The sequence below is a fragment of the Silurus aristotelis genome (assembly GCF_946808225.1).
Source record: "Silurus aristotelis genome assembly, chromosome: 25".
In the NCBI taxonomy this organism is placed as follows: Eukaryota; Metazoa; Chordata; class Actinopteri; order Siluriformes; family Siluridae; genus Silurus; species Silurus aristotelis.
This window is the reverse complement of record NC_139598.1, coordinates 17,661,385-17,685,918: the sequence shown is the minus strand read 5'-3', so window position 1 is coordinate 17,685,918 and position 24,534 is coordinate 17,661,385. Positions and strand designations below refer to the sequence as shown.

Genomic DNA, 24,534 nt, shown 5'->3' with positions numbered 1-24,534 from the left:
TCCCTTATTAAACACAATATTCACATATAAAATTTCAGCTTTTCATCTTTGATTTTTCCGTTCCATAATACTGACATAAGCTCAAGTGGTACGTTTTCCAGGAAGCTGAATGCTTTTATTTTCCACACTGATGTCTGGATTTACCAAAACTTCAGGTCAGAGCTGTCTAGAGTGGAATTAGGTTCCAGCATTTTACAAATGAACTGACTATATTAAATTAGTAGGATTAAATCCTATACCCGAGACACTTTCAGAGCTGCCAGTTTATTAGGTACGCATTCAATTTTCTATTGAAGCAGATGGAAAGTGAAGTTTTTAAAAATAGGAGAACGATGCACTGTATACAAAACACGAACAGGGGGAAATATCCAAACATCCTATGAAGATCATTTTATTTAAATAAATGAATAAATGTGTATAATATTAATTAATTTAATCAATTTATTGCTGAACGCTCCACTCATCCTGATATAGAAGTGTTATAATAAAATGTAGACTAAGACTGAACACTTTTATTTAAATGCAAGCAGCCAATAGGCTTACAGATATAACTATAAAATAATAATAATAATAATCATAAAAAATTATTAAACACTGCTTATTATATTTCTATGGTTAATGTCTCCATATATTCTCTATAAAATATAAAATTTTAATATTTTCTCTCCTGCATCATTTATGAATGTATGCAAACTTAGAATCAAACTTTTAACATTTAACGGCAAAATTTTTGATTCTTGAAACTTAAACTAATGTTAAAAAATATATATACTCAGAGAGCATTTGCGTAAACATCCCTGGATGTGTATTTGCTTTGCGAACAATAGCAATAGAAATGTTGAATGTTGAAAATGGTGCAAATTTTGTTTCTTAATGTACAAAATACCAACTCAGTACCAGGTATCACGAATTGGACTGTTAATGGAGAGCAAGACATTTGTCACTAGTGGGCATTTGGCATCCAAAGCAAATTGCTGGGAAGTGGGAACACACTATGAAATGATTGCTTGTTCTGGATCCTTACAATCATTTGACCTGAGGCAGTGTAGTGGTGTAGGTATTAGAATAATAAAAATACTGGTTACAGGCTTCTTTAAGATTTGCATAAATACCAGTAATGTCAGGTGCTGTGTATTTTTTGCTACAAATGGAATATTTAAGAAATATCCTAATTTGTCATAAACATATTAATGATACAACATTTATTATTCACTGTTGCTTCACAGTTCAGTGTTCATAAAGGCTGCAGTTAAATGCAACTTGAATTCATTAGAGCATATGAACAGATCATAGAGTCTTCGGTGCAATACCATAGTGTGAGGTATCAAGAAAAAATTCATTTCTACATACACCATAGGTTATACTTGCCCCCTATAATAGCCTGGTGTCTCATCAAGGGTGAAGTCCTGCACCGTACCCAGTCCAGCTTTCTTGGGATAAACTCTGGATTCCCGTCTTTGTAGTAATGTTGTTGCATCAGCAGTAAACCTATTTATTAATAAAGTGCATTATCTAAGGGCGGACACTGTGGCTCTATATATATTAAAATCTTATAAAAAATTTATATCAGCTGCAATAAACTCATGCACACGTCTCCAATCACAGTATATGAAGTAAACATCAAGCTGTTTCCACTGAGGAAGCTAATTTGAATGTTGTTAACGGTTCATGTATCTAATAAACCAGTTAGGTAAGTATAAAACATATGAAATGTACACACATAAAAAGGAGAAGAAGAAGTGTTAATGCCTCACAGCTCTGGGGTTGGGAATTCTGTTTCCACCCTGGGTTTCCTTCAGGCGTCCCATGTGTTCTCCTAAAGTCCAAAGACTGGGGCTGATCAGCATTTCCAAATTGTCTGAAGTGTGTGTGTGTGTGTGTGTGTGTGTGTGTGTGTGTTTGTGTGTGTGTGTGTGTGTGTGTGTGTGTGTGTGTGTGTGTGTGTGTGTGTGTGTGTGTGTGTGTGTGTGTGTGATTGTGCTCTGAAATTGATTGGCACCTGTAAGACACATTTGCTTACTATTCCACAATACAAAATGTTTTTCTTCACCTGAACATATTGTTATACAACTGACCAGGTTGCTGTTATGATGATAAGCAAAGTCTGGGGGTTTGGGGTGAACACTAAAGATCTCTGTGGGACTGTATCTAATCACTGCTTTAAATATTAAGCTGTTGTATCTCGTGAAAGCGCATCTTTCTGGTAACAATGAGGTTCATTGAGGGGTTTAGGGCGCTCGGGGCTTCTGATGCCAGATAGAGATTCATCTGGGTAGATTTTCTTTTGTTGGGCATCTAAACGACTCATTACATCATTTCTGTTGTCTGTTAGGATGAACACGGACATTATATGCGGTTACACCATGTTGCGAGTGGGTTTGCGTTGCGCATGCGGTTGTTTAGCAGATGTTCACGCACCTGCTGCTTTATTTATTGTATGCTCTTTCTTAACTATCAGGCTAATTGATGGTCGAAATAACGGGTTCCTTTTTTTTTACAAGTTAATGCACACATACACACACACACACACACACACACACACTCAGGCTGGAGCTTGCACATTTAAGTATTTTTTCTGTTTACTGTGTTTAAGGGGGCTGAGGAGAGGGGAGGTATGGACGTATAGGCTGAAGGACATGTCCAGACTCGCACTTTCCTCTGATGTCCTTGGAATTCCACATGCAGAAATGTCTGTCAGTGTTGTGCTAAATAGAAAAAAAATGCTTCTATACATCCTGAAGAAGATCTTCCTGAAAATAAAGGTTTTGGATGTGGATCCTGACGCGCGCCATGATGCGTCAGCGCGCTGACCTGCTCGATTCTTAATTCTTTACAGATAAATGAATCATATGTGCATCTGAAAACGGACAAAAAACATTATATAAAATATAAAAAATATCACAAATATAAAAAAAAAATATATAAACGTATTTTATATTTTATATGCGCGTGTTTGCAGAAGTCGGGTGCGTGGTCATCATCCGCCCCGCAATGCTTTCCATAATACACGATATTATCCTGCCAAATAAGTATCCCAGTCTTTCTGTTGCCTAAAATTAGTATTTTAAAAAGTTTTTAAGCTAGTAACATATAATCTAGCATGGAGTTATTGACAGTGAATGGAATGGCGTCTTAACAAAACTGAAAAATTAAATAGCATTTTAAATAAATATAAAAAAATATATTTTTTGGCACAGATCAGCCCAGATGTCTAAAATCTCTTGTATGTTTGTTCTAAAAACATTTTGCGATTTTTGGAACGCAAATAAGTGTCTGTGCTGTGTTTGTTTGGAGTAATAATTAGGTCTTTGTTTGTGGAAGCACACCTGCACCTTTGGAGAGGTGCGTCAGTTCCTTATGGCTCCGGCTGTCTTAGTGGATATCTTATATTTCAGTGACCCTTTCTCTGGATTTATTTAATTAATATCTATATGAATAGCCCACTCTGAACTTATATTTGCCCCCAAGATAATTTATGGATCTTTGGAACAAGTGGTAAAGCCAGACAGGCTCTCAATTAGCCCTTTGAGAGTCTGTGCGCCTCCAGCTGTCTCCATAGAGCCAGTTGCCACTCTGTAGGGTCTATTTGACTGTTGGGAGGCTGGAATATTCAAATATGACTGGGGGAGGATGTGTACAGTCTGAGGCAAGAGCTGAATAATGGAGGGCTGAATATATAGATTTTTTTGTGGAGCAAGTGGTGGCTCGTGCGTCTGTGGTGCCTAATGGGGTGATTTGCACCCACCAGGGTCTTCTATGGCATAGAAAATGGTATGGTCCAATATGAACACCCCTACACAGATCTGACATGGAAGTGGCCCTTTTGCAAGGATTGCTGGGAAGAAGAAGTGCACTCGGATTTGGACTTTGAGGAGAGATATAGCTGCTGTGAAGAGGTAAGAAGAGCTATCTTGGCAATTGCCTAGACTCCCAATGGATGGATGGGTTGATTGTGAGGTGTCATGGATCATATTTATGGCAAAGGATGTGATGTATTGGATTTTTATGGGCAGAAAAAAGAAAGGAGAGGACTTGGTGTAAAGCACAAACAAGGAAATATGGAGAGGCTGCTAGGGGGCGCTATAGCTGAGCCAGGCAGAAAGGTGACTGGTTGCTCCACTGTGGAGGATATATAGAAGTTTTCAGTACTCACAATATCAAATACAGATAGGAAGGCCTTAAATTGTCTTGTCATATCCTCTTGAAGTAGTTCTTCAGGAGTTTTTTTCTGTTCTTGGATCTTCTGGCCAATAGAAGTGCTAATATTAGCACTAGGGCTATGCCCTGTGAAAGGAGACAAAAACAATCAAATAAAGGTACAATATAAAGAAGGAGAGGCTCTCAAACGGAATATATCTATGCAAATATCATCTCCTGTGCATTCTGTGTAACTTTGCTAGTCAAATAGTTGATATTTACTCCCTCTGTGTGTTTACAGGGAGATTTAAATATGGCCGCTCTCAAGAGTGAAAGCAGATTCATGTAGCTCACTTCCTCAATGGAGCCTCAGTCAGGCTGCGTTTCATTCACATTTAAACTGTAACATTGGGTGGGATTTTTAAGGTTGTGACAAAGTGTCCAATACTGGACTAAATGCTTAATAATGAAACAATCACATTAAATAATGAGGTTTAGGCCTAAATGAACACAATTTAAGAGAGAAAAAGCTTCAATCCTTTTTAAATTGTTGTGGATTTTAACTGTGTGTGGGTGTGTGTGTGTGTGTGTGGGTGGGTGGGTGGGTGGGTGGGTGGGTGTGCATTCAGATGCATGTAAACACTAATTTCTATGATCTAGTCTCAAAAAATATAAACCTTCAATGATTCATTAAGTTTTAGAATTTTTTTTTTTATTATAATTTTTTTAATTAATCTTACATATTATATATGTAAATATATATTGCTGATAATACTTTGTATATAAATTGAATTGACCCTCACCCGAAGATAGATTAAATTATTTTGCGAATATTTGCAAAAAGCATCTAAATAATGTTTACGTTGCTCATGTAGTTTCTGTCTTCCATAAATGTCATTTTTTTAAATTAAATGTATTTATTAAACATAAGCATATTTATAACCCTTTAATTGCTTTCAAATAGAAATTGGCTCGATTCCTGCAACTGAAAACGAGAGCGATTGTGCAATTCTGAACATTTATATATATTTCTAGAAGAAATTGACTGTTATTAGTTCAGATATTTAAGGCAAAATGAGATCACTTTTTAATTAGTATTCAGATTCCAGGTAAAGAAGAGGTTAAATCTCATAATGAAAGAATTTAAAATGATGATTTTTTTATTTATTTTTTTATTAATCCATTCATTAATTCATGGCTTTTTAGAGATCTGGGTTTGTAAATCACATTTGTATGTAGTGTTTAAAAGTGTCAGGGATGTAAAGGGTTACACTGGAGCTCAGGTTTTGTGGCATGATGTCTTTTGAGAATGTGATGTTTTTGGTCATAAATCGAAAAAGTGTAAATTAGCGCCCCCTATCGTTTTCTTGGGAAACCCGCATTGTGTGTTTGAAACTAGGCAAGCGCAAAAAAACAAACAAAAAAAAAAGGTAGTTGTACTAGTTTTAGTAATAGTGGAAATACAGGGTGAACAGATGCATATCGTGTCACAGATCTGCCCCTAGTGAATAAGTGAGTAGGTGTGAGTCACATGACAAAGGCTACTGATTTTAGCCAATAAGCATAAATTATAAAGTTTGGTTTGGTACTCTGCTTACCAAACTTTGCCAAGCGTGGTCTGGGAGATGGATAAGTGCAAACATTACGACACAAACACAAAGCATTATTCAACCTTAGAATGAAATCTACAATTTCAAGTTTTTATGAATTTCTTTTTAGCTTCTGTGGAAAAGTATTTTTATTGCAGGCCCATCATTATAATATTTCCACAAACGCACCCAGTTCATTCATCACATTTTTTAAGTTTTTAGGTTCCTGTTTCTATTAGTAATGATGTAATTATATACAAACAGTTCAGGGTCTGCTCTGATTGTGGAGTCTTCATATTTATATTTATTTTTCATATTAAATCTATTCTAAAAATTGTTGATTCTAATTTTCCATGTCATTCTGATACTGAATAATGCTATTATTTATTTATTTATTTTTACTTAAAGTTCCTTTTATTGCATTATAGGGAAAAAAAAGCCCTATAACCTGAGATTATAAGCACTTTGTTTTGGTTCACATTTTTATTCTGCTAATTAATAAATAAATAAATAAACAAATAAATAAATAAATAAATAAATAAATAATGAGAGCACTTCTGATTTTTTTTTTTATTCTTTATTAATTTTTTTCTGATCTTTAATACCTCCCTCTTGTTTTCTTGCAGGGGCTCTTCGTACCTGAGACGACACTATTACCTTTGGACACTGCAACGTAAGGCCCTGCTTTTCCCACAAACCTGTTCTTAAAGCTTATTGATGAGATTCTTTAATCCTATTTACTGTCAAAGTTTTAATACTGATGTTAGAGCTCTTTATATGAACTAATATTAAAACACTGAAATCCTCACAAAAAACTAAGAGAAGTTAAAACATTTGTCGTGAAGTTATGTCCCTTATCTCATCCTGCAAGATGATCAGATTCACGTCAGGCGAAAATATCTCACGTTCACGGCGTAAAACATCGTATCGGCCCTCATATCTGTGCTCGCGATCAAATCACTGCAGCCTGGAAGGTTTTATACGGTGAATCTTTTCAGCTGCATCAGGTAGTAAATAAACTCTAGGACTAGAAATCTAGTTTCTTGTTTATTCTTGAAAATAACTTTTTTATGGCTCTCTGCCTTATGTTTCATTAAAAACAGCTCTCAGGAAGCACTCAGTTTAAAAGTTTCTTTAATGGGAAACTTAAACTTAAACTTAGACTTAAAATGGGTTTTAAGTCTACAGAGTTTTTTAGAATTTGACATATAATATGCCCCAGAAAGGAAAAGTAATTGTGTGGAAATACATCATGAACAGATAAATATCATGTCACAGACTTGCCCATAGTAAATATGTGCGTCTGTGGGCATCATATGACAAGTGTAACAGCTTGATTTCAGTCATAAACAAATATAATCAAGTCCACTTACATCTGTGCTTTCTGAACTTTGCCTTGTTTGGTCTGGGAAACCGATAATCCCAAACTTTTAAGTCTTTCAGAGCATTACATTCACCCTCACAATCCAGAATACAAATTCAATTTAAGAATTTTTTCTTTTTGTTTCTATGGATTATTATTATTATTATTTTTATTATTATTATTATTATTATTTATTTTTTTTTTTTTTTAATCAATGCCAAATCTTTAATAATCTTTTTATTATCACACAGTGATTCAGTGATTGCATATGTATTTTCATAAACTCTTCCAGTAATGAGTTCATTCATCCTTTTCGTATGAATGAATTCCAGCATACCAGAAATTATTTCTTTTATATCGTTCACCTAATTGGACATTGAGTTTTGATGCCTAAAGGCTTAGGGTTGGTCATTTCCCTTTTAAGGTTTCTGTTTTCACCCCTGTAATTCAGTAGAAACGTGTTTTGGTTTAAAGGAGTAGTCAACATTTTATAGTCTTCAAGGGAATAAAAATCATAATTATTTTATTTAAATCTCTTCTGAGACTTGCTGAAAATCTTTTTTTTTATCTTTTTTTTCTGTATATTTTTTAATATCCGGTGTCAATTATCCCTCTGAGGAAACCTTTAAAAGGTGCTACATCCCAAAAAAGTGTGCCACAGAATGGAGCTCATGTTCATCGTAAACATCCATCCAGTATAAAATCCTCTTAGAAAAATGATTGTTTAAGGGTTCCTTAAGGTGCCGTTGGATAACTACAGACCCAAAAAACAGTTCAACATAAAACTTTAGCTTTTCTGAGCCAAACATCAAACTTATCATTGTAATTGCAGCTGCAGTGTAACTTATTCTAATGTTATCAGCGTAAAATCTAATTTGGAATAAAATATTTGAATGGTAATGAATAATTAATCATGGTTAATTTAAATAATAATGATCATATTTTTTATACGGGTTATTTTCTGTTGAGCTTTTATTTTAACAAGATTAATATCTTTTTTTTGGGGACTTTTGTCCTCTTTCAGGGCTGGACTAATATTTTTGTTGTTATAGCATTTTTTTCCCCAAATAAAAACATATTTGAAATGCTGCTGTAGTGTAACACCATATAGCAACATCCTCTTTGAAAGTGTGAAGTTCTAATAGACCATGATGCACCATGTGCTGTGAATATTTAGAGATATCAAAGCTGAAATAAAAAGCCTCATGAAGAAGGTGATTGTTGTAATATCTCTCACTGTCCCATTCGATTTATCACACTGTCCTAATAACTAAAGTTTTACAACCACATCATATATACTGAAAACTAGAGTACAGAAAAGCCCCCAAACCTTTAAAGCGACCTACGGCTGTTTTTAAAGCGACCTACAGCTGTTATAAAGTGACTTACAGCTGTTTTAAACGGGCAGCTGAACAGAATTGGGTTGCAGTGTGAACAGATGGAGAGCAGCTGCATATACAATGTGAGCAGTGTTCAAGCTATTAGACTACATTCCCCAATTGTCAGCTCTGCCTTTACTTTCAATAGAAATTTTATATTTCCTTTCACTTCTTCTTTTTTTTTTTTTTTTTTATCCGTATCTGGAAATACTAGTTTCCTTGGTATCCACTTCCTGAATGTCTTTCTGCTCATTTCTCATTACGCCCAGGTCTTAAAAGCGTATATACATACTTTTGAATTGCTGCTAAACAACTGCAGCGAGAAGCGTGGCAGCCATTTTCTGAGCTATAAAAAGAGACTGCGGAAGGGCTGCATTTTTTTTCTCTCCCTTTTCCTCCCCTCCCTAACCCAATGAGCATTGCTCAGATATGAGTCACTCACTCACCCTGGCCATATATAGCACAGAGGCAGGGGCGGTCTCTCCAACCTGACGCTCAGATAGTGGCTGCCTGCACGAAAAACACAGCAGCACCATTAGGAAGGGAACAGCTACAGACATTAAACAGGTAAGATCCTTAGCTTGGGCCCGTTTTCTCTTTTCCTGTACAATGATTTTAGTCAGTATGCCTCATATGAAACCATTTTGTACTGGCGTTTCATTGCGATACGATTAAGGGAGTCATTGTGTGGGTTGTTTTCATTTTAAGCTAACCAGTTTAGCCTTACAATGGGCAGAGCTTCAGTGCTATATGCAGTTTCTATATTATGCAACAGTATAAACTTATGATGAAATTGTGCATTCTGGGGGTTTATTCTGTCTATAACTGTGCTTTTTCTTTTAATGTCGGCCTCTTGTCAAAGCCGAATGGATATTAAACCAGATTTTTCCTAACTGGTTGTGGTTTGGGAATAACAGACCGATTGACAGCCTGTGATTCATTGTTGTATGAAAATCAATCAAATATGACATGAATATGACGTGAAAAGAGCTGTTGTTTACACTTTGTTTACGCATCATGTTTACCTATATGATGCATTATTTAAATCCAGCGTTTTATAGAAATCTATACAGGCTTCTATAATGGCCTTCAGTTTGGTTTTCCATGCCCAACTTTGATAAATACTAAAATTATAGTCTGTATAGAATGGAATCGAATCTGGGGTCAGGTCATGGTCTCTAAAGCTGATCCATAATGAGAAGCGTATTTTATTGGTGCGTGCCACGTTTCTCTCGTTGGTTGTTTCAGAACTGGACAGCAACCTACTAATCTGCATAGATGGTAATTAAAGTAGGTGTTTAGATCAAGAAAATGAAGGGAGGAAGTGAGATCTTTTTAACAACTTGTTTAGTGAAAAGTGGCTCAGTTGTGTAGGTGTGTAGTTCCAGTTTGGTTCATTGACACATTGTTTGCTTCTTTTTTTTTTTTTTCCCAGAATCAGGGGACCACAGGCTCAGTAGACATCAAGCCAGTGATCCACCTGCATCCATGGCAGACAAGGAGCAAATCAAACAAACTGCGGCCAAAGTGCTGGGTTATGTGGAGAAAGTTTCCTCCTTTGCCTCCTCCATTGACCCACTGTTTGGCATTGTCACCTCGCTGGTTGGTGTAGTAAGAAAAGGCCTGGTGGAAGATGAAGGCAATGTGCTGGATAAGGACTTCAAGCAGATTCATGACAAGCTGGAGAGCATCTCTGAGCAGAACAAGAAAACGCTGCGCCAAATCCGCATCGACGAAATCAACGAAACTTTCGGCAAATACGAGGAATACATCAAGCACCAATATGGTGCCTTGAACACCATGGTGGAGCGTATAAGAGTGAACCCCAATGATGGTGAGCGCTACATGGAAGATTTTAAGAATACCTATGAAAAGGACAAGAGCGACCTGAGCTTGGATGTGTTCTATCAAGGCATCAATGGAAGGAATAAAGTTTTTGGAAGGCCGTTGCTGACGGTTTATCTAGAGCACTGCGACAGGAACAGAAAGATCATGGAGGCTAGATGCGCTCATCTAGCTCACCTCTTCCAAATCGGCCTCATGTCACTGATGGCCTACTACGCAGTCACGGAGGATGACGAGGACGAGGTCAGGGAAAAGTGGGCTCTAAGGGTCATCGAAATTCAAACCAAGATGCAAGAAGTCCTGGATGAGTGTGGCGAGTAGGATGATACTAAATGCACTGAAAGGTTGTTAAACCACCGCTGTCTAAATTTCTACTGCTTTATAATAGAGACAAATATAAACACAATCAATGCTATTTATATTACGGGCAATAAGAAACTGGTTTCTTTCTATTCTTGTATTGTTTTTATTTTGGCTTAGCACTTAAAATCTCTTCAAATGTTTTTTATTCACTTAAGCAGATTATGCAAAATATTATATGACATGGATCTAAATGTGTTGCTGAATGTAGAGTCAAACAAGCTGGACATTTTTGCACCAACATGTGTGTGTCTTTTTTTTTTAATTCTCATTTTGGGTTTTTTTCTGATACTTTGTAACTGTGGACCATACTGTTTTATTGTTTGTGCTAAAATAAATGTTTGACTTTTCCAAGTAAAGGCTTTGGTTTTATTGAGTGTTAGTTTACTGTCCCTTGATAGCATTTAGCAGTACTTTTATTTTTTTTTCCTGTCATAAAAGTTTGAATAAGGAATGACGTTCTCAGCATACACTGACCTTCTTTTTAAGGACATGTAGCTCACTCTGTGCATTTCATCTACTCACCGCAAAGCAATATTCAAAGAAGTGTTTTGCATACGGTAGAGCACCGAAAGCTCCAAGCTTTACAACGGATCGCATTACGAGTAGTTTTCTAAAAGGGTCTACTGTAAAATATTTCCTGTCTGTCAGCGTATGAGAGTTAATATAGATACATAACTTTATCCCCTTGAACTTCTTGACATTATATAAAATTTTTTGGACTGGAATTCAATCCAAATGAGAATCCAGGATCTGTATAATCTGTAAATTAATTTGGTTGAATACAAAGTGCTCTGTTTATTATATCGTTTAAAAATATTTTTTTCTTCCAATCAGGCCAACGTTTCTGTTTTAGGCCATGGCTGACATCGACATCTTCGAGGACAAAGACAAGCTGAAGCGAGGCCTGGTGAGGGTGCTGGAGTGTGTAGCTACCATCTCATCAGCAGCTGCTGTGGTGAATCCCATCTTTGGTGTCGCTGGCTCACTGATCCGTGTCGTCCTCCACCACGTGGATGATGAGGATATTCAAACTCTTCGCCGTGAGTTTGGCAGTGTGAACAAAGCCCTGCAAAGTATTTCAGAGCAGAACCGTGATGTGTTGTGCCTGATCCAGAAGGAGACGTTGGACAAGCAGTACAGCGACGTAGAGGTGAATTTGCGAAACCAGTTCCGTATGTTCATGAAGGTGGTGGAGGCACGGCCCGAGTACAAGAAGAGAAGGTGTGATGAATTTGAGGAAAGCTATGCCAACGACATGGGCGACCAAAACCTTCACACACTCTATGATGGTGTCACGGGTAAATCCAAGCTCTTCAGCCGGCCCATCCTCCAGGTCTACATGACTTACTCAAAAGGGGATCGTGGGGTGATGGAGCGCCTCTGCACACATCTCACCTACCTGTTCTGCATCGGCCTCATCGCTCTGATGGGTTACGCCGCCATCATCGGTGATGATGAGGAAGGTCTGATCGAGGAGTGGAGCAAGAACATGGAAGATGTACAAGAGAAAATGCAGGAGGCGCTCGGGAGGTGCAAGTGATTCCTTTCCCCAGACACGCACACGCAAACACACACACACACACAAATATATTTGCTTCTGTAAAGGTCTTTGTGTCTTTTTGGTGCCTCTCTTTTCCACCACTAATGTCTTTTTTTTTTCTAAATAGTCAGGATTTTTAAATACAATTTCTCTTTGAGATTTAGTTGTTTTAAAAACATTTTTTGGAGAAGTAAAAACCAAACCAACACTATTTTCAGTACAGTATACAGGTGGGTGTGGCCCACCCTTGGGTTTATAGCCAATTAAACTCTACAGCACCAATATTTCATTTAGTTTATTATTCAATATCCTGAACAGATTCCTGCCTTCACCATATAATGTTGCACTTTCAGCTTGATGGTTAGTCTGAAGGTGCCGGAGCCTATAGATGATTCTACATTCTACATAAACCGCGTGTGCGTGCGTGTGTGTGCGCGCGTGTGTGTGTGTGTGTGTGTGTGTGTGTGTGTGTGTGTGTGTGTGTGTGTGTGTGGTTGGTTCATGGTATTGTGATATTTACCCCCCAGTTATTTTCATAATCCAGTCATTCTGCAGCACTTCCTGCACTTTGGGAGGTTCTCCTACAGTATCAAAAGCATCTAAAAAAGAATGTTGCATATTTTGTGTTGTGAAGACTAACGTCTTTATTTTTTTATTAACTGGAACCCTACTTGGGTTTAAAACTTTTTGATTCAAACATGGATTAATGAGGAATGCATTCATGACTAACACTACATACCCATGACTTAACTGCATGCCTTTACTCATATTACTGTAACATGAAAAACACTAAAGACCAAGCTAAGCTTTATGAAAATATCCCTACAAACATCCCAAATTCATCGTCATCTACTTCTATAATCCTACCTGCAATCTGATCAAATTAGCATTGCATTTTATATATATAATATGGCTCTGTCTCCAATGCTGTCTACTTCAAAATCCTTAAGAGAGACAATGTTGCGCTGTGAAATGTCTGCTAAACTACATGAGGTAGGGTCTGTTGTTTGTTTTTTTTTATTCTGGAAAACTTGATAAAAGTTGAGAAGTTTTGAATGCATTTTTTTTTTTTTTTTTCTCACTAGTTGTTTTTTTTTTTAACAATTCTTTTCTTTCTCCATCTAAAATGTTTTTATTTCTTTTATTTACCTTTTATTATTTGTACAGACCAAAACTAAACGATGCAGTTGCATCCTAATCAATGTTCTGTCTCACATTCACAGCTGGTCATGTTTGGAATATGAGAATCTGACTCATATCTCTGTCAAATCACATTATGTACCTTCAGCATCGATTTAGAATAAACAGCTTAAAGTGCATGCTCTCTCTTTCACAGGATGTTTACTGAACCATTACTGCCTCCTGCATATTTTACACCTATAACTTTACCTTATATCAACGTTCACGTCGGTTTGATGAATCCATTACTCACTCTCTATTTCTTTCTCTTCCTCGCTTTGCTTTTCTCTATGGGGTTAAATAATATGTGGAAACCGTAATGCTTATATACACTATACTTACAATCATCTATTATGCACTTTTGAAATGAGACCAGTTCGAGCTCTTTCAACGCATTAGCTCATTTTCTCTGCAAATAAAGTAATGAGAAATGCTTTGTGAACCAGGGGAAATTGGAGAAATTGTGAAAATAAAAATGCTTTCCTGTTCTTTGATTGTGTTTTTTTAGTTGCTGAATAAAGTTGTATAGAAACTATGCACTACCAATAAAAAGATACTGTATAAATGCATAAAATGGCTTGGATGATTTTTTACATGTACAAATTGAAATCATTATCATTTGTCTGCACAAATGTGACAAGACTGAATATAAATCAGATTTTCTAGAGGGCAATAATAATAATAATAATAATAATAATAATAATAATTAATAATGTAATGTAAGGCAGCATTTTATTGCCGGGCGACTTTAGACCGTCTACACAATACCTTGCCGCTAGATGTCGCTATTGTCTTTTATACTACGGTATATGACAATATACTGTGTAAAATATTTTATAATATAAAACAAGACAGCCTTCTTTTTAACCTTAATGACATTTAAATGTTGATAAAAAAAAAAAAAAGAAAGTGTATTGCTATAAGGTTATATATTATAGGTTATATAATAAGGTTATTTATTTTTCATGCAGAGAGGTCAGTAATTAAGAAACAGGATTTATTATTATTACCATCTTAAATTGTCAACAAAAATGCATTAGCCTGCTAAATAAAAACTACTGTTACAGCTATGCGGTCTTATTAAAATCCTTTAAATGAAGATTTATACTTTTTAGGCTGTAAAAATGTTAAAATGATACCAGTTTATACAACATAAACATTTTATATTTGCAATAATACCTGGTTTGTCGAAGGGTTATTTGTTATTTATTATTATCTCATTTATCTCATGCAAATAGCAAATACTTTAAATTGTGTAAAACGTTGTCACTTGGTTTGCTTCCTCTGCTGCTGCTGAATCTTAAATACATCTTTCAGCCACTAGAGGTCAGTAAAGATGACAATCTACATCACGTGTATTTCTATAAAAGTGAGCACTGACTACTTCAATCCATGGCTGGAGTTTAGGTAAATTAATGTGTGAAATTCAGCATGGTTTTTTCATGTTTGTATGCAATTAATCCAGATAAAAACCAAACCAAAACAAAACAATAAAACCCTTTCTGGTGGAAAGATTTCCCATGTTGTCTTGTGAGTGTGAATGGTTGAGTGCACGGTGCCATGCCATGGACTGGTGTATCATCCATATTGCACTCTGTTAAATCCAGACCCATGATGATTTTAACCAGAATAAAACATATATGTGAGTGAATGAGTAATATTTTATATATAGTGTCAATCTGCATTCTGAGCTCAAGGTATTATAAGTTGTTAACTTATACTACAGATGTTAGTAATTTGTATAGACTTGTATAATTAAAACACAAAATGTGACAATATTTATCAAATAGATACATTTGTTAAAATACATAACTTCTCGGTTTCATTAAAAGCACCTACACCTTTCACCTTGTTTTTCACTGTATCGATTAAATAACACAGTCATTTTGAATGATAGGAAATATTGAAAGAGAGAGTTCACTAAATGGAAACAAGCTTTTAACAGTTATTATCGTGGTCAATTATTTATATTTAAAAAGCAATTAAATGTTTTCTACCGAGGAACTGTAGCCTATGTACTGACCTCTAGTGGTCCTGCCAACTTAAAGAAAAACTCTGTGCAAATACTTGAATTATTAATATTATAATGCTTTTCATAGTCCCGCTGGATGTTTGACTCTGGTAAATTCCAGGACAGGGTGCATTTACATAAAGAGAGGACAATTTGTAGTGTACAAAACACAGCAAGCAATCTATACAAACATGTATATTTCATATAATTATTAAAGAACATCATACCATTTTTTATTTCTAATTGCTTTACATTAATGTAAAAAGTTGTGTGCTGTTTTTATCTTCACCTTTTATCCCAGCTTTTTTTTTTTAGGTTAATAAAAGTGTAAACTCCTCTATTCGAAAAATACTAAAATAAATATAAATATAAATATAACTGATTTGCAGCTATTTCTGCTACATGAAATTCCCAATGCATCTGTTACTATTTACAACAGTACAATTTTCACAAACTACTCATTTCTTTTCAGAATCAAAATACACACAGTGCAGGAGAGGTTTGTTAAATAAATGATAATTTTCAAAACATTTTTATAAATAATATTTAATGTTTTCCTTAAGGTATATATTTCTGTGGGCAGCTCATCATCAGCTTATACTGTAGTTTACATTAATGATCTGCCCTATAAAATTTCAAGGTCATGGTCCTCAAGTAATGTTGGTTTAATGAACTTGCTCCCAACAACAACCTTTATAATGAAATTATAATCATAATAATCAATAATAATCAAATAATTTTCCAAACTACTTTTTCTTTACAAAAAAAATACAAAAGTTATTCCTGGATTATATTCACAAATATATACTTTTATTAGTTGGAGATTTAAGTCCGATTCATTAATAGCTATGTTGGTTCATTACCAAGCTCTGCCCCTTTGTTTGTGTAATAGGATAAATTAATGTAAAATGTTTCCACAGTGTCACGTTTAGAAGTAAAACCTTTGCCAACTTCTGCTTAACTTTCAGACCCCTTTAGCAACATTATTCCAGATTTGATGCTATTGACAAACTATATGAACAGACCTTTGCGATTGACCTGATGCAGAACGTCAGCTACTGTAACATCACCACACTCGATTCAACACCAGTGCATAAAGCAGAAAATGCTTCATTACAACTTGACAACTTGCCAGGGCTAATTACACAATGTCCCAAACGATTTCAGCCCGAAAACATTCAAAAACAACAAAGTAAAACCCACCCAAGCATTTTCACCACTCTTCAGACTCCTATAACATTCCTCACAAAGCGAGTAGAACAGGTTCATGGGGCCTCTCGGTAAGGATGGTTCAGCACACAAACCTATTGTAGTTCATTTGGAAGAGATAATGTGATTTGTTTCTGATGTTGGGTCCCAAAATGAAAATAAGATTTTCAAATGTTGTTCCAAAATCCAAAAGACAAACATTTTTCTAAAATTCCCATTTTAATTAATTAGGAGTGTCAAAACCTCTGGTGGTGTTTGAAATACTGGTCAGTATGATAGTAGGTGAAGAATCACCATGTCACAATTCTGAATCAAAAATCACTATTCTGATTATTAAGGATGATTGCTTAAATATTTACATATTTATACTCTGTGCCAAGCCTGAATACATTTTCATTAATACATCTTCAAGGCGAGACGTGTTTTTATATGAGATTAATAATCCTATATGTTCTGTTGAAGGCTTTTTAATAAACCCAGGTCATGGGGATGAGACTCGATCCTGGAGCAGGTTAAATGAATAATTGAGGCGTGACCTTTCATGTGAACACAATGTTTAGAAAAGAATTCGGGTTGATTTTAATTCCTTCTGATCGATTTACCACTAAAATAGAACCAAGAGAGAAAAGGCAAGTCTTATAATAGTGTGTGTGTGTGTTGTGTGTGTGTGTGTGTGTGTGTGTGTGTGTGTGTGTGTGTGTGTGTGTGTGTGTGTGTGTGTAAGCTTTCCAAATGTCTAACTAAAATGAAAAATGACTATGAGAAAATTCTATTAAAAACAGATCTGTAGGGAATTATGATGTCAGTTATCTGATATTTCTACATAAATATTTTAGAAAGCACTCACCTTTTGTGATGCTGGGAATCTTGCCGACGTGAATGCACCCGGTGGAGCTGATCAACGTTACGCACCATGCGTAAATTTCCTCCTCTCCAAAGATCACGAAGCAGCTAAAAGAGATTGTTTCACATTTAAAAAAAAAAAAAAAAACAAAGAAAGAAAGAAAAACAAAAAGGACAGGAATAAAAGTCAGGCATTGTGTTTTGTTCAGGTGTCAGAAAATGAGGTTTTACCCGACTGTCACGAAGCGCTTTCCAAAAATGGCTCATGGCTCAACACGCACGACTCTCTCTCTCTCTCTCTCTCTCTCTCTCTCTCTCTCTCTCTCTCTCTCTAAACACACTCTCTCCCTCTCTCTTTTTTCCAGATGCATCAGTCCTCAGCCGATGCTTTAACAACACCACGCGACTAAAACTTGAGGGACATTTGAAGATTTTGGAACCCCTCCCCAAAGACTCCTCCTGAAGCATTTCGGAATCTTCATCATTTGCAGGTATGAGTCTTTATATTCACACATTCTTTGCACTTTATTTTTTAATATTTTAAGGTGTGTCTCTTTGCAGGGGCCCCTTGAATTTTACCTGTAAAATCTGTAATCCATTCGATTTATATTGGTTCTCATTTGGGTTCTAATTAGGTTGTTTTTTTTTTGTTTTTTTTTTGTTTTTTTTTGAGTGAGCTATAAATAGCACATTTCCCAGCCTGCATGAAAGGTGGCCTTTCCATGCGTCATTTTTTTTTTTCAATCTTTTTTGTTTATGTGTGTTTATTATGAATACTGTTTGCTGATTTAGCAGTTTAGTTGATGTCTCCTGTTATATTGGTAATGTTTGCATGTTTATAACAGATTGATTTTACATCCATACCATTTAAAAAAAAAAACACCCTGAACAAACAAGTTGAGTTGTAATTAATATTTCCTGGTCTCTTCTTTGAGTATTATATCATGCCATCAAATAAAATCCCAATCTTGAGAATATTTTATTTAATATTTTGGTTTTCAGGACTGCATGTTCCTAATTGCCTTTGCTTGGTTGTTGATTTTAGCCATGGCAAATCCACTGGAGAAATTGGTGGCAGAGAAGAAGAAATCCATTGAGGCTTTAATGGAGCTGTTGGAGAAAGGAGCTGAGGTCTTGGCTAGCACAGTGGGGGAGATGTTTCCTCTGTGTGAAGCTGCTGCTCCAGTCCTGAAGCTTGTTTTGGACAAAGTTGAAAGCAAGGAGGTGCGCTATGTCAAAGAGCAGTTCATAGTTGTGATGAGTAGGCTTGCAGTGAACTCGTCCCAGCTTGACGACATCAAATGTGAGATACAGAAGGGAAATGTTGATAGTCATTACTTTTCCGTAGAGGAGAACCTACGCAACCTGTACCGCAAATATATTGACATCTTGATCGTCGAACCAAAGTTCCAGGAGGTCAAAAAAGATTTGTTCTTGAAACATTTTAGCAAGACAGGAGGTGAGAAAAACCTCTATATGCTGTATGACGGCCTGATGGGCAAAAACACGTTTGTAGAGCCCATCCTGGAGGTGGTGACAAAATATGTGGCCAGGAACAGAAGAGTCTTAGAAGACTACTGTGTCCGGATGAAGGAACTCTTCTGCTTGGGGTTGATCGTCTTGCTAGGGTATTGTGCCCTTACTCAAGGGGAGGATATAGAGCAGGAGAAAATCTGTGAATGGAGCGAGAAAATCCAGGAGGTTGAGATAAAGATGAAGGAAGTTATTGAGGAATGTGTGCAGTCATTTTCAGAGCAGGCACACCTGGATGTCAAGAGGCTAGTCCAGGAAAAAGAGGGAGAGAGTACCGAAGAATTCCCCCAGGAGCTGCTCAGTTTCTTGGAAAAGAAATATGATTGGGTCCGTTGGTCTGTTCGCATTATTAACCCCTTGGTCAACAACGACGACAAACATGAGTGTGTAAAAGGACAAAATTGTTTTAATGTGCTGCAGGGTAAAGACACAAAAGTAGTCGTGTCCTACTCCAACAATCCACAGCCTCTTCTCAAGGACAACATACAGCAGCTGATGGACGGTCATGCTAAGAAGGAAAAACCCAAAGCTGTGGTGGAGATTCTGGAGAATCAACTGCCTGGTTTTATGATCCAAGCTGTCAGTAATAATAAACAGAGTTTTGCAGCTTGGAACTTTCCAGAAGACTGCCATTATTGGGAGCGACACAAAAAAGTGTCTGTCTGTGTGCATTCAGATTAGTAACGAGGCCAACAAATCAAATTATATACCTTATCGATTTGCATATGTCACAAATTACATATCTGTAAAACCATAGCCTTTAGCCAGACATAAATTGAAATGCCATTTCAACAGATACTAACCTATATTCATTATATTAATTGTAGCCAAATAACCAAAAAGTCTTAATCTAAATGTCTGTAGTTAACCACAGCATGCACTTTGGCATTACATTAGCCACCCCTTATAAATGCAAAATTTCTTAAACATCTGTTTTAAATCTAAATCAGTCTTGACCTATAGTGAACACCATACTTTGGTTAAAATGGAGTTTTAGTGTAAACATATGAGAATCAAGAACCCCTGTATAGAACATTAACATAACACAGTAACATAAGACAACAGAATGCATAGTACTAGTAAACTATGATCCTGTGAGTATCCTGTACTTTGATACTAGTTTACATATTTTGACAGTTTTATACTGCAATGCATTTACAATTTATGTGTACATTGGCGATTTTCCACACTATGCATAGCTTTCGACATTACATACGCCTGCCAAAATGCTGCCCTATATATTCTGTGCAAAACTGCTGCCTCAGGATTTCCTGCATACCCCCAAAAGACATAAAAAGTATAAAAGATGTCATCTATGAAAAGATCCATGAGATTCCACTTTCAGTCGAGCTTTCCTTTTTCTACTGCAAATCCTGGCCTGATTAAAAGAATAAAAGTGTACCCTGGGGAATTCTGCAGTCTGTGTACTTTCATCATAAGACAAAAAAAAACCTTACAATGGGCTTAATCGAATCAGCATAAGTTCAGAAACAGATCTGCTGTAAGCACACACCAGAATGATATATACGGTAAAGATAATTGCATTTTCTGTTTCCTGTTGTTACACAATATCACGATTAACAAACCGCGAGCTGACGCCGATCGCTGTTAAGTCTGCGTAGTGGACACGTACACCACTCAAAGTTACGTTTAATTTAATTACAGGATTTTTCACACAAGTCAGCAGTTCTCATCGTGCAGGTCTGTTGGTGCAGAGCAGATGAGGCCTAGAATGTTGAAGTCAGCTCATTAAAGTTGGACATTAAGCAGGCTGGGATGGCGAGCTAGGGAACCATCCATCATTCCCACCAGTAAAAAGAGCTAAAATAAAGGCTTAAGCCAGCATGATTGTAAATCAATACAACCAAAACAACAGACTTAAGTCTTAATTGTGTGCTGTGCAAAGTCAAGGTCATTTTTGTTAAAATAATAAATAAAAATTGTGTTTAAATATGTTACTAAGGAATAAATAAATGTAAATTTCTTGGTTTTTATTAGTATTATAGTGGTATATTTGAGAGTGGTTTATTTTTTCACACAGAGACTTAATATAGTCTTCCATAATGCATGGACTATACAATCTCAGCTTTATTGTATTAGGATGTTAAACAATTCATACTTTTCCTTCCGAGCAGAAACCCAAAGCTCAGCCTGTGGAAACTCTTGTATTCATTAGTGGTTGAGTGGCTTCTGTCCTGGTTGGCGCTATTGATCTGGAAAGCTATTATCTCCGATAAAGGTTTTGCTGTGGCTTCTTTTAAGCCTTAATGTCATTGCAGAGAAACCTGCAGTTTTCTGATCCACCTGAACAATTATTGCACATCATCCTTTCTCATTTATGCTCAATGGATGTCTGTAACTGCTTCTGTTCTAGAGGCAGATGGCGCTATTCGCACATTTATTTGCAGAAAGTGCTTTTCTCTCTGTGTGCTTGTGCAACTTTGTGTGTCCCTCAAGGACTGTACGACTTCCTCTAAGAGTATGTGGGTGTTTCTATTTAAAATGTTTAATAATATATGAACGATGTAACACAGAAAGAGAAATACTCTCCAGATCTTTGTACGGACTCTTCTCCAAAGCCGGCCTCCTCCAGAAAGAGATATCAGCCAATATCAATATTTCATAAACAAATGAGTGATTTTACGTCGACTAGCATTAGAGCACTGCTAGAGGAGGTCGATCAATCCCAGGATGCCTCAGTCCGGCTGCATCTGCCAATCGCAGCCAGAGCTAATGACATTACCCATCAGTCAAAGTGGACCATCGACCCACTCACTACTCCCTAAGTGGCCTGATCTGATAAAAAGCATTAAAACATTTGTTCAGTGACACACAGCAGCTCACCGTGAACAGCCATACAGATAGGCTTTAAGATGTCTGGTATATATTTTTTTTTTCCAGAGTTATTATCTGTTTAAAGTTTTCACATTTCACATAAAATGCATACATGCTTAAAATCTGTGTTTTTCTAAACAATACAATATGTAATAGGTAAAAATCTGATTTAGTTTCCATAAGCAGGAATGCTGCAAAAAACGGCTTATTGGACTACAAAGGTCTGAAGGATCAAAACAATACCTCCGCTTCAAATTATGCAAACACTAAATTTTGTATTATCCTGGCGAATTGTGGTGGATCGCTTACAGCCGTTAAAGTATGTAAATTGATTAAAAAAAAATTATATTGTGGTGATGTGAGCTGACTTGACACCTTAACACCTTGTGTTAACACCTTGAATTTGATTATTTCACTACAACAGCATACTGCAGTGTTTTATTTTTGGACCCCCAGATGAAGATCTCTTCTGAGACCACCCAGTGTACCTGCAGATGGTTTCACATGAACAGACTAAAGATCTTTTACGTTACTAAGCAAAGTTAAGAACTATGAATTTAGATTTGGACTGTAAATAATATCTGCTACAACAGACATAAACAGTTGATAACCTCAATGATGATCCTATTCTAATGAATGCACACACAGGTGTGGCTGGGTTCTCTTTTGAGTCTGGTTCCTGTTAAGGTTTCTTCCTTATGCCACCACAGGGAGTTGTAAATACTGGCTCGCTCTTTTGGGGAAAGCTTATAGGGAATTATTTATAAATTAAACATTTAAAAAGTATATTCGTAATCCATTTTCTTCTGTAAAGCTGCGTTGAGACAATGTCCAATGATTAAAAAAAGGTATGCAGTCGAATGAATCAAATTGAATTTTAATTTAACTTATATAAATGCAGTTAGCAGTTTTATCTATATAGGTTTTGTTTCTTTTAAACACCCATGAAACAACCCAGTTCCCGTTATCACTTTTGCTATAGAACAATCATCTTACAAAGTAAATGCAAAAGAAAAGGAAAGTGGAAACTCCTCTGTCCTGAAGACCTTCCTGTGGAGGGGGATTTTACAGTTACAGCATTCCCTCTGACTGTTACAAAGCTCTAAACCTGGAGACTCCCTACATGCATGTTATATAAATATACTTAATGTCAACATTTATGGGTTTTTTTCCCTCCAGATTGGCATAATATGTAGCGTCCATCATACGAGTTGTAATGATGAATTCAGCAGCACTGTAAAGTAAAAACAATTTGATGACAGATCTTTTTAAATATAAAAAAAAATAAAAATTTTCCCTTTGAACTTCCCAACCTGGGAAATTTGTGGTCTTGTGTGTAAATGTGACGAAGGATTCCATTTCATAGAGATGTTTGGACATGTAAATGTTAAATATCTTTTACTATAAAATGAAAAAAGAGATGATCATGGTCAATATGACAGCTATTGCTTTTGCTTATAGCAGTGAATTGGAAGGATGAGGCTTGTATTTAAAAGTCCACAGAATGGTGTGTGCATACGCTTGCAGTCTTCTCGCTTAGCAATCTCATCATCGTTCACTGTCTGCATCCTACGACCACGTCAGCACAGTGGAATCTCTCTCTCTCTCTCTCTCTCTCTCTCTCTCTCTCTCTCTCTCTCTCTCCGCCTCACTCCCACACATTCTCACGATAAGATAAGCCTCGTCTTTCCCTTCTGTTGACTCCAAACACAGTGAGAGTCTGCTGTGTTGTAATATATCAGCCTGCCATGTAGCTCTTCGCTGATCTCTCTCACAACACACACACACACCCACCACAATCTCACACACACCACAATCCTATTCAATCCATCAGTGCAAACAGTGGAGCGCCTGAAATTTGGAAACCTTTAATAAAATCAAGTCAAAGCTATAAAGCAATCAAGCAGAGGGTGAATTTCCTGGGGGAAGGCGATTTTGTTTTTGCAGCTATTGTTTAAAGTGATGTATCACATGCATATCATATATCATGTGCATTGATTGTGGTAGTCTGTGATATATCATGTAGACATACAATTTTGGAAAACATGGGCAAAAATCTCTCCCTTAGGGAGTATTTGGTTTCTTGATCAGAAAGAGTTTCAAACAGAAGAGATCGAGAATTACACAACAAACCCCTGGAAACAGAGATTCTGAAAAACTGTGACCCATGCTACAATCTGAAAAGGTTCCATTTATAACAAAAATGTAAATGATTTTGGTTTAGCAGAGCCGACACTTAACCTCAAAAGTGATCTGTAGTCAAATGAGGCAGCAAAATTAGGTGTTCTGTTCTGAGAACATTTAATTATGACATCCTCTGGTTTCTGAGCCCCCAGAGGCACTGTTCACTATTTCATTCATAACTCAGAAGATTTCAGTCAGAGAGAGGGGGAGAGAGGGGAAGAGAGAGAGAGAGAGAGAGAGAGAGAGAGAGAGAGAGAGAGAGAGAGAGAGAGAGAGGAAGTGGGAAGGAGAGATGGAAGTGAAAGTCCGGAAGCATTCAATAAAGGATTTGAGTGTAAACAACGTTTCTTAGATTTTAATTGGCGGTCATTTTCTAATAAGCCACTAGCAAGTTGTGCCAGATAGAGGAGCCATGGCTGACAGCTATACAGATTGATTCATTTCATGCCTCACTATAAAGTGCAGTGAAGTGCACAGAGTATGAACTAATGGCTTTTACACGGTGAGTAGTGCACTATGTACCA

The 24,534-nt window shown here is 36.5% G+C and overlaps 1 protein-coding gene, 1 long non-coding RNA gene and 1 pseudogene across 7 annotated transcripts; 2 read left to right on the top strand and 1 right to left on the bottom strand.

Annotated features, from left to right (window-relative positions):
- The first annotated feature begins 3,738 nt into the window (after window positions 1-3,738).
- Window positions 3,739-13,969, top strand: LOC310719463 (protein rapunzel pseudogene; annotated as a pseudogene). 5 transcript variants are annotated; one of them, XR_014538280.1, is made up of 4 exons: window positions 3,750-3,896; window positions 6,353-6,399; window positions 8,738-9,035; window positions 9,904-11,032. The product of XR_014538280.1 is annotated as a protein rapunzel pseudogene (transcript). The 5 variants fall into 5 exon arrangements; XR_014538277.1 differs by lacking the exons at window positions 8,738-9,035; window positions 9,904-11,032 and adding an exon at window positions 11,511-13,969 and having other exon boundaries at window positions 3,739-3,896; XR_014538279.1 differs by lacking the exon at window positions 8,738-9,035 and having other exon boundaries at window positions 3,749-3,896.
- LOC310719464 lies at window positions 3,903-17,791 on the bottom strand. Its single transcript, XR_014531492.1, has 3 exons — window positions 17,690-17,791; window positions 17,463-17,566; window positions 3,903-4,284 (listed from the first exon to the last, which is right to left on the bottom strand). It is a non-coding gene; the product is annotated as an uncharacterized lncRNA (long non-coding RNA).
- A 30-nt stretch (window positions 17,792-17,821) lies between these two features.
- Window positions 17,822-20,402, top strand: LOC310719462 (protein rapunzel-like). The gene is made up of 2 exons (XM_083529205.1): window positions 17,822-17,949; window positions 18,504-20,402. Exon 2 carries the CDS (start codon window positions 18,506-18,508, stop codon window positions 19,670-19,672), a length of 1,167 nt encoding a protein of 388 aa, XP_083385331.1. The 5' UTR covers window positions 17,822-17,949; window positions 18,504-18,505; the 3' UTR covers window positions 19,673-20,402.
- Window positions 20,403-24,534: the final 4,132 nt, after the last annotated feature.